This window comes from Malaclemys terrapin, chromosome 7 (genome assembly GCF_027887155.1).
Source record: "Malaclemys terrapin pileata isolate rMalTer1 chromosome 7, rMalTer1.hap1, whole genome shotgun sequence".
Classification (NCBI taxonomy): domain Eukaryota; kingdom Metazoa; phylum Chordata; order Testudines; family Emydidae; genus Malaclemys; species Malaclemys terrapin.
This window is the reverse complement of record NC_071511.1, coordinates 33,918,382-33,928,483: the sequence shown is the minus strand read 5'-3', so window position 1 is coordinate 33,928,483 and position 10,102 is coordinate 33,918,382. Positions and strand designations below refer to the sequence as shown.

Here is a 10,102-nt window from a genome sequence, read left to right as displayed (position 1 = left end):
GAAGCTACCTAAGGAGTCGCCACCTTGGATACTGGATTGGAAGCTATCCAAGGAGCCGCCATCTTGAGACCTGGAATGGAGGATGCTTGAAGTGCAGCTTGCAGGGTAGGAATACGTGCGTGCATGCGCGCGCACCCATCCTCCGTGCCGCGTCATGTTGCTTCCCGCAATTGATACAATCCTGGGCGCTGTCATGTTGGCTGCGGGCGCTGAAGCCGGCTTGGGCGCCGCCACGTTCCCCTGCGTCTGGCAGGCTAGAGGTTGCACATGGCTGGGGCAGAGGGCGCGGGGTCGGGCCGGGGCCAGCAGAACGGGGATGGAGCAGGGGGGAAGCGGCCTCGGCTGGTGGCGGAGCCCGACCGGGGGAACCGGGTGACCGTGGTGCTGGGGGCACAGTGGGGGGACGAGGGGAAGGGGAAGGTGGTGGATCTGCTGGCCATGGACGCCGACCTGGTGTGCAGGTGCCAGGTGAGAGCGGGGAGTGCTCTGCGGTACCGAGTGAGGCGGGGACGGGGCTCACCAGCAGGGCGGGATTAGGGTGGGGGTAGCTCCTGAGACCCCAAAGCGCCGTCCTCCTGACCGGCCTGTCCCCACAGGGGGGGAACAACGCGGGCCACACCGTGGTGGTGGGGCTGGTCGAGTACAATTTCCACCTGCTGCCCAGCGGGGTCTTGAACCGCCATGCCACCTCCTTCCTGGGTGAGTGACCCCTGTGCACCCCAATATCCCTCTGCATCCCCACCCCGACACTGTACCTTCTTCCTCGGTGAGTGAGCCCTGTGCACCCCAGTATCCCCCTGGATCCCCACCCTGACACCCCACCTTCCTGGGTGAGTGACCCCGTGCACCCCAATATCCCCCTGCATCCCCACCCCAACATTCCACCTCCTTCCTGGGTGAGTGACCCCCGTGCACCCCAATATCCCCCTGCATCCCCACCCCGACACTGTACCTTCTTCCTCGGTGAGTGAGCCCTGTGCACCCCAGTATCCCCCTGGATCCCCACCCTGGCACCCCACCTTCCTGGGTGAGTGACCCCCATGCACCCCAATATTGCCCTGCATCCCCACCCTGACACCCCACCTCCTTCCTGGGTGAGCCCCGTACACCCCAATATCGCCCTACATCTCCACCCTGACACCCCCCATGTACTCCAGTATCTTCCTGCCTCCCCACCCCCAGTGCTCAGCTGCCTTGTGAGCCACCATGCCACCTCTTTCATCAGTGAGAGCCCTTCCTCCATCCAATGTACCCCAGTATCCCCACCCCAATATTCCCCACCTGGCACCCAGCAGGGGCCCGAACCGCCATGCTGCCTCCCTCATCCGTGGAAGACCTCCCTACACCCCCATCTTCCCCATTGTCCTATGGGGGCCTCAATTGCCGTGCCACCTCCTTATCGCTGAGTGACATCCCCCACCTGCATATACCCCATCTCCCAGTACCCCTCTGCATCCCCGTCCTAACCCCCAACACCCCTCCATCCCCAATAGTCGGCAGAGTCTTGACCTGCAATACCACCTCCGCACTCCACATCTCTGCTAGGCCCTTTGCCCCTCACTCAGCCCCTTGCATTCCAGCCTGTGACCCTGCTGCTGGGTGTCTTTCCAGGAAACGGAGTGGTCATCCATCTGCCGGGACTCTTTGAAGAAGCTGAGAAGAACCTTAAGAAAGGGCCTGGTGAGTGACCGACCCCAGCCACCCTGCTGCTCCCTCCCTCAGAGAGAGGGTCTAGTGGTTGGGAGGGGAACGGAGGGGCAGGACTCCTGGGTTCGCTGCCCAACTCTGGGAGGGCAGTGGGGGGTCTAGTGAGTTAGAGCAGGGGTGGGAGTCAGGACTCCTGGGTTATATTCTTTCCCCCAGTTACATAAAGGCACAGTAAATAAATCCCAGTTCCCACTCTTTATAGCCGGGCTGTCACCGGCCCCCTGCATGGGGATGGGAGGCTCAGGCCTGGCATGTAGGGTAGGCTAGGCTCTGGGGGATCCCATGGGTGACCTTCCCACAGTGATGTGTTTTCCTTCCCCGCAGGTCTGGAGGGCTGGGAGTCCCGCACGGTGATCTCAGATAGAGCTCACATTGGTAAGTCCAACAAAAACAACAAAGAGAGCAGCCAGCAGGGGGCGCTGTCCTCCTTCTCCTATCAAGACCCTGGGGGCACTGGGCTCACTGGAAGAGGATGACCAGGCAGCTGAACAACGGAGGGGTGGGGAGGGGAGTTGAGTGGGTTGTGTCAGAAGATGGGGAGGGGGATGGTGGAGGCAGTGGTAGCAGAGGGTAGGAGTGTCCCTCCCCTCTCACCTCATCTCCCATTCTCTCTTGCCACAGTGTTCGATTTCCACCAGGCCGTGGATAGGATCCAGGAGCAGCAGCGGCAGCAGCAGGATGGCAAGAAGTGAGGGGCTTAACAGCTGGATCCCCATTTGGGAGGGGCAGGAGGGATGGAGCCGGGCCTGGGCCTGGGCCTGGGCCTGGGGAGGATTATAGCTGGGTCCCCTGGAGCAGGGCATTTTCTTAGGGGTTCCCCTTGGTCCCCAATGGCAGGGCTGGGCTGGGGTTGAGGGGATGGGAGGTTGTTTCTGTGGGATTCCCATCCTCTGGTGACAGGGCAGCTCATCTCCCTGCAGCCTGGGCCAGTGTGGGGAGCATCCAGTCTGGCTGCAGCCTGGCGGGTAGGAGGAGCTCCCACCACCACCCAGCTTTGACTCTGCTCCCCTGGCAGCCTGGGCACCACCAAGAAGGGCATCGGCCCCGTCTATGCCTGCAAGGCTTCCCGCACCGGCCTGCGCATCTGTGACCTGCTGGCCGACTTCCATGAGTTCTCCAAGAAGTGAGTTGAGGGGGAGGGAAAGGAGGGGAGGAATCCTTTCACAAAGATGCCCAGGGGCCCGCGGGGATCCATTCATGCCTCCCAGCCCTGGGGCATTCTCAGGATGCCCTGCCCATGGAATCTGTTCACACATCACACCCCACGTGGCAGTGCAGAGCTTGGGCATCTGTGACCCTGGGCAGTGCAGCAGTGTTTAGGGGTGCCCTTGTGGGATCACTGGTCCCTATCTCTCTCTCTCAGGTTCAGGGTGCTAGCCCAGCAGTACAAGGCCATGTACCCGGCTCTCACCATCAACACAGAGGCCGAGCTGCAACAGCTGAAGGTGGGTGAGGGCCCCAGTGATGCCCCCCCAGCTGTGAACCACCCTCCCCTCTGCCCCAGGAATAAACCTTCCCCCCAGGATTCCCCAACCTTCCCCCCAGAAACACCTCCTTCCCCTCTAGGGATCCCTACCTCCCTGAAAACCACCCACAATTTCTCCTTGCCTCCAGGGTCCCCCACCTGGGTATGAACCAACCTCCCAGGAACTGCCCTCCCCTTCCCCTGGAAATACACCCTGATCCCCCAGCTGGCTGAGAACACCCAGTGTCCCTGAGTAGCCCCAGAGACTGAGTGGTTGCACCTCCCCCATCTGATCCCAGCATCTCTCCCCAGGTCTATGCTGAAAGGATCCGGCCCCTGGTGAAGGATGGTGTCTATTTCATGCACCAGGCCCTGCACGGGCCCCCCAAGAAGATCCTGGTGGAAGGAGCCAATGCTGCACTGCTGGATATCGACTTCGGTAAGTGCGGCGCACTGCCCTCGTGCCCAGTGTATGGCAGCTGAGGCCCCCCTGCCTCTGTGCAGTCTCTAGGGAACACCAGGCCCTGGGCTTAGCTTTTCCCAGGGCAGCTGCAAGGCTTCAAGACTTGGGTTAGCCATGAAAGCAGGACTTAAATCTGAGCCAGAATGGCAGAAGCAACTGCCCCACTTTCTCCATGGCCTCCTGGAGCCTGTGTCTGTCTGACCCTGTGTGTGCTCTGCCTGGGGCTGCCAAGATTGCCCTCTCTCCTCATTACTCCTGCTTCTTTGTTCCTAACTCCAGCCCTGCTTCTTTCGCTGTCGTGCTTTGCTTTGGGTTTCCATTGTCTCTGCAGGGCCCTCCATTCATCTGGGCTGACTGTGCTCAGCTCCGGATAAGCTATCTAGGCTGGAACCAATATGGTTGTGTGGCACCCAGCCATCCCTTCTCAGAGGAGAAATTAACCCTCACCCCCAGCAGAGACCAACACAAAGTGAGTAGGGAAACTGAGTCACACACATTGTTAATAAAAATAGCACCAAAATTCCCACATTTTCCTGCTCCACGGGGCTCCGCACAGCAAAAGTGGGAGCCAAAGAGAACACAGTCTGATTACCGCAGTGCAGGCTGGGAAGAGAGAGTCCTCATCACAACTGGAGTCTGGGCTGGGAATGGGGGGACCTGAGTCCCATTTCTGAAGGCCCCATTTGCTGCCACCCCCTGCTTAGCTCATTCTGGTCTCTCATCTCTCCCCAGGGACATACCCGTTCGTGACATCCTCAAACTGCACTGTCGGGGGTGTCTGCACAGGCCTGGGCGTCCCACCTTGCCACATCGGGAAGGTGTATGGGGTGGTGAAGGCTTACGCCACCCGGGTGGGTGTTGGAACCTTCCCCACCGAGCAGGACAATGTGAGTGTGGGGGGTGGGTCTGAATGGCCAGTTCTGGAGTGGGGGGACATGTCCCCTGATGCTTATGGGCAGTCCCAGAGAGAGGGAAGTGGGATTCATAGGCTTTCCCTCTGAAGGGACAGGGAGGACCCTGGTCCCCCTGCCCCAGGGAGCAGGGAAGATCCTGGCCCTCTAGGAGCCCTGGGATCCCAGGAGTAATGGCCTGTCCCTTCCCCTCTGGCCCCACAGGAGATTGGGGAACTGCTGCAGTCACGGGGCCAAGAATTCGGTGTCACCACAGGCCGCAAACGCCGCTGCGGGTGGCTGGACCTGATGCTGGTGAGATACGCCCATATGATCAACGGATTCAGCGCGTAAGGACTACATCGCCTCCCCCATTGCCCCCACCCCACAGCCTCAGTAACCCCCTCTACACCCACCCTGCCATCTCCTCCCCCATTACCCACAGCCTCACTAACCCCTCCTCCAATCTTCACCCCCCCCCCCCCCCATTGTCCCTACAGTCTCACGAACCTTTCTCACCTCATGCACTCCCCTACTGTCAGTCACTGGCTCCCACACACTCTGGTCTCAACCCTCTTCCCCTCCCTGCCCCCTGCTCTCCCTGCAGCCTGGCGCTCACCAAGCTGGATATCCTGGACACCTTCCCGGAGATTAAGGTGGGCGTGGAATACCGGCTGGAGGGGAAACCCATCGCCTACTTCCCAGGTGAGCCAGTGGCTGGGTTACCCCGTGAAGGGGAGGTATTGCCCTTTCTTCTGCTTTTCCCACAAGGAGAGGGCAGTAGCCTCTGGGCCTTAGGCCTTGTTTCCCCTGAGCTTGGGGGCGGGAGAGGCTTCTGTGCGGGGAGTGGTGCAGGGCTCCAGGAGAGAGAGGGGAGGGACTGAGCCATCCCTGGGTGGGGACAAGCATCCCTCAGGGAGTGCAGGGGGCAGAGCTGTCCGAGGAGTGTTTGGGGGGGGTGGGGTTCCTGGGAGTGGGGAATAGAGGTTCCATGGGTAGTAGGTGCTGAACCACCTTGGGGGTGGGGGATAGGGGCTCTCTTGGGCCCTGCAGCAGCCAGTAAGCCTCTCTGCTCCCTGCAGCGAACCAGGAGCTGCTGAACAAGGTGTCGGTGGGCTATGAGACGCTGCCAGGCTGGCAGTGCAGCACAGAGCAGGCCCGCAGCTTTGCCGACTTGCCTCCGCAGGCCCAGAGCTATGTCCACTTCATCGAGCGCTACCTCGGGGTGCCAGGTATGTCCACAGCCCTACCGAGCTGCCTGCTGGCCTAGCTCACAGCCCCAGCATCAGGGCCTGGGGATGGGCATGCTGGGCGCCCCCTTTGGGGTGCGGCATAGTTCCCTGGATTGGGAATGCCATGGGGCATGGGATCTGCCTCGCTCCTCCCACAGTGAAGTGGGTCTGTGTCAGGAAGTTCCACAAATCCTTCATCAAGGTTTTTGGAGCCTCCCCCTCCACCCAGGCTGTCACTTGGGTTCTGTCTGGGGGGTGGAGGAGATCGGCCTTGCATGTGTGGGGGGGAGAGAGGAGGGGGAATCTGCTCTGTGTGGGGGAGGGATCTGCCCCATGGGGCTGGGAGTTCCCAGTTCTCACCCCCCTTTCTCCTCTCACAGTGAAGTGGGTCGGTGTCGGGAAGTTCCGCGAATCCATCATCAAGATTTTCTGAGCCTCCCTGGCCGTCTGTCAGTCGCAGGGGCTCTGCCCCAGGACAACCCCTGACACACAGACCCTCAGCAAAGGATCACAGGGACCACGTGCCTCTCACTCTGCCCTGCACCCCCCCTGCGCAGTGGGGGGCTCCACCCCTCCTGGGAGAGAGTGAATTGTAATTTCACTCCGCCCCCCCCCCTTGCACCGCTCCCCCAGTGCTGCCCATGCTGGGGAGCCCCGGCCTGCGGTTTACAGGCTGCCTGCCACACTCTGCTCCCCCATGCTGGAGGCTGGACTGTGGGGCTCCCCTCCCCCTCACTCCAGGACTGTGTCAGATGGGCTGTGCTCGCTCCACGTGGGGAGCCCTAGCCCAAACCTGGCTCCTGTTCCACCTGTCACTCCTGCCCCCCATGGGGGCAAAGAGCACCCTGCCCTTCCCCACTGGGCACCCCTGTCTCCTCTCCCCCCATGCCTGGATCTCCCTGCTCTGTCCCCCACTGTGGGCAGTCTCATAGCTGCTTTTTCACTGTATAGAAATAGCTATAAAGAGCCATGATTTATTTTCCCCATGAACCCAGTGATGTGTCAGTGGGGGGTGTGATAGGACTGGGGTGGGTGCTGTCTGGCCCTGTCAGGTGAGAGGGGCCATGTGTGCCCCAGCACTGGGGCGGGAGGGGAGGGGTGGATTATTGTGTGTGTAGGAAGCCCCTGAGCTTCCCCAAGGGCTGGGAATTGGGCAGGAGGGGAGTAGGGGGTGTCTGGGCTGCTCCCTTCCCTCCTGGGGTCCCTGAGCCAATCTCCACTGGGATGGTGACTGGCTCTGGGGACTATATCCTGGGCATCCCTCCCACCATCGGGCCCCATTGCTGGAGGCTGCCCACTCCCCATCCATGTCAGCAAAGCTCCTGGCACTGCCCCTGGCGCCCACTCTGCTCAAGCTAGGCCCCTAGTCCCAAAAGTGTCCCCTGCCCACTCCACAAACAAGCCCCAGCCAGTGTTCTTATCCACCCCACAGCCAGCCTCTTCTAATGGCACTGCCCATGCCCACCCCATCCCCCCAACCCAGGCCCTCTAGTGCCAGCATCACCTCCGGCACTGCTTCTGGTGCCGCAATAACACTGATGCCACCCCAGGCGCTGTGCCTCCTGTTACTTTATTCTCAAGGTCTCAGTTTATATTGTGTGGGGCGGCTGAGCCCTGCAATCTGGACGCTGCCCCTCCAGCCCTGGGGGAAGGGGATGGGCCTCGTTCCCCCTTTGGCACCCAGGAGCAGCAGGCTGGGAGCTAACACCCTCCCCCCTAATGGAAATGGGATGATTTGGGGTCAGTGTGACGCTGCTCGGGATGGGCCTGCAGCTTCAGCTGCCCCAGGCCTGGAGAGGGGAGCAGGACTTGGTGTGACTCCTGCCTGGGTGAGGTGTGATACCCCCTCCTGCTTTGATGTGTGTGGGGTAGGGGTGGGATGGGTTCCCCCTGAAGGGGAGGGGCTTTGGGGGCTTGCGCTCCGGGAAGGTGCCCTGTCTGTGGAAGTTTGGGTGGGTGGAGAGGCCTGAAACTTTGGCGGTGCGTCAGGCCCTACCAGGGAAGTCCTGCCCAATCACCTGGGCAGGGTGGGAGGAGAGGCTAAGAGTGGGCATTACACGGTGGCTGTAGCTGAGGGGGTGGGGCAGGCAAGGCTCAGAGCAGGGCACAGAAGAACTTCTTCTCACGGAACGGGTTCTCGGAGGTGGGCACCGGGGTGATGAGTGGGTCTTCGCAGGCGTGAGCATCACAGTATGTCATCAGATCAGCTGCTGCCTTGGATACCTGCAGGGAGGGGAGGGGTGAGAACTCTGCAGGGTGGGCCCAGCAGGAGGCGCTGTAAGGAGCAGGGGGAGCTCCCAGCTACTCCAGCCTTGGCCTCTCCTAACCGAACACTGCAGGGAGTGGGGGAGGAGCACTGGCTGGGGGGAGGGGGAGTTTCTGGCTACTCCAGCTCTGGCCTCCCCACAGAGGATGCTTGAGGGAGTGGGGCAGGAGCATTGGCTGTGGGGGGAATTCGCTAATCCAGTTCTGGAGGTGGGTGAGTGGGTGGGGCCCTTTTCTGCCACAGTAGCGGTCAACATGCCACCCCAGTCCCCACCTTTATCCGGCACATGCTGGCCTCAATCTTGAGCTGCTCCACCATCTTGCGGGCCTGCCCGATGCTCATGGTACTGTTGACGGGGGTTTCGCCCTTCATGTGGACCCTGTAGAGGGAGAGCATAGGTTGGGCTCAGCATGGACAAGGGTCATGCGGCACCTGAGGGCCTATATCCTGGAGCCTCCTGACCAATGGGGTGGGCACAGAGTCCTGGACAACTGCCCCTGCCCTCAGCTTGGTGTCACTCCTAGCCCCTCAGCACTGTCCTCAGCTGGCTGTAGCTTAGAGAGGGCTCCAATCCTGACTGGGCTCAGCTCCTCCCCACCAGTTTCCCTGTCTGCCCCACTCTCTCCTGGCCTGGGCTTTATATCCCTGACCCTGGCTGTCCAGTGTTTCCTCTATAACCCAGACCTCCCAGCTGTTGGGGCACCTGTATCCCCAATCTTGGCTGCCCAGGACCACCTGGCCCATGGTTGGAGGGTGTCATGACAGTCCCTGCACCCCTAGTTGAAGCCCAGTCCCCTTGGGGAGGGGATTGTGGGGGAGGGCATGGCAGGGGTTTGCTCCAGAATGACAGCCCCAATTTGCTCCAGTATGGCTACTCCTGCCCTGGAGAGATTCGCGGGGGAGTCATTGCCCATGGGTAGCAAGGTACCATCCGATAGCCGGGAGTGCTTTATGGCTAGGAGCATCGTTCTACGTACATTAACTGCTCCTCTTGAGGTTGTGGGAGGCAGTAGATGCAGAATGGAGTGTCATACCCCTATGGTCACTCAACGCTGGCGGCCGCCTGCCCAGACTGAAGGGGGGATTGTGCCTGCCCAGGGCTCAGTCCCAGGGAGAGGGGAGCTGAGGGGATCATCCCTGAGCCCCCCCTTCCCCCTTCTATCCCCAGCCTCTGGCACAGTGGACCCTGTGCTGCCCAGCAGGATGGTCTCCTGGTGGGACTAAGACCCCTGGGCCCCAAAATCCCAGACTGGCCTGAGCACCAGGCTGGGAGGCAGGAGCTGAGTTCCCCCTCCCAGTTCTAGCCCGTCTTTGAGCCCCTTTTTACCCAGCTGAGTCGCAGCCTCCAGCCCCTCACTCCTGTCTCTGGAGCAGCACCCGCGTCCCCCGGCACAGTGCTGGGCACGGATACAGGATGACTAGCCCAGCCCCGTGTGCAGACAAAGGGGCTACTGCTTGCTCTGCTCTGCTTCTAACAGCTTCGGCAGACCACTCCCCAGCTGCACCCCCCAGTGCATCTGCCCGAGCCCCTGAATGCAGCGTCTTTTCGATCCTGCCCTCTCTCTCTGCAATATGCTTTGGGTGCAGATGGGGGAGAACCCTGCCTCCATCCCCCCTTTCCCGAAGCAGTGGCATGGCTGGGGCCTCATCCACCATCCAGCCCCACATTGGCCCTGACGGTACAGAGACGATACCAGCTGCCCCTTCCCCCATCAAGGCTGGCTGCCCCTCTGGGTACCCAGGCACGCCCCAGTGGCCAGTCAAGGCACCCCTGGGCACTGACCTTCGACGGTCGCTGCCAGAGCTGGAGAGACTCTGGGATGGGCTCCCCTGTGTGCCCAGGTGCCCCGGGCGCCCTGCAGACGGCTCCGCTCCCTGTGCCTCCTCCGGGATGCAGCTAATTCAATGCGCCCGTGGTACCTTGAGGATGCTCCGAGCCGCTTGATGCTGGGAGCGGACCATGCCCGCTCCGGGGGGAGGAGCGCACGCCCAGCGGAGTCCGGCTGAGCTCTGGCTCCTTGCCCAGGCCCCAGGGCCCCCTGGTGCACAGCCCCTGGCAGGGCAGGAGAAAGGGAGCGG

At 61.6% G+C, this 10,102-nt stretch overlaps 2 protein-coding genes across 3 annotated transcripts; one reads left to right on the top strand and one right to left on the bottom strand.

The window, feature by feature from the left end:
* The first annotated feature begins 266 nt into the window (after positions 1–266).
* On the top strand, positions 267–6,739 carry LOC128840571 (adenylosuccinate synthetase isozyme 2-like). 2 transcript variants are annotated; one of them, XM_054034756.1, is made up of 13 exons: positions 267–468; positions 597–699; positions 1,612–1,680; positions 2,032–2,082; positions 2,329–2,395; positions 2,723–2,830; positions 3,071–3,152; positions 3,485–3,611; positions 4,368–4,522; positions 4,751–4,875; positions 5,133–5,230; positions 5,608–5,757; positions 6,138–6,739. In XM_054034756.1, the coding sequence occupies exons 1-13, from the start codon at positions 268–270 to the stop codon at positions 6,188–6,190; spliced, it is 1,389 nt and encodes a 462-aa protein (XP_053890731.1). In that variant the 5' UTR covers position 267; the 3' UTR covers positions 6,191–6,739. The 2 variants fall into 2 exon arrangements, with proteins under 2 accessions (XP_053890731.1, XP_053890732.1); XM_054034757.1 differs by lacking the exons at positions 267–468; positions 597–699 and adding an exon at positions 1,086–1,094.
* Positions 6,740–7,310: 571 nt separating this feature from the next.
* Positions 7,311–10,021, bottom strand: GNG3 (G protein subunit gamma 3). Its single transcript, XM_054034758.1, has 3 exons — positions 9,807–10,021; positions 8,297–8,402; positions 7,311–7,980 (listed from the first exon to the last, which is right to left on the bottom strand). Exons 2-3 carry the CDS (start codon positions 8,393–8,395, stop codon positions 7,852–7,854), a joined length of 228 nt encoding a protein of 75 aa, XP_053890733.1. The 5' UTR covers positions 8,396–8,402; positions 9,807–10,021; the 3' UTR covers positions 7,311–7,851.
* Between the last annotated feature and the right edge of the window lie 81 nt (positions 10,022–10,102).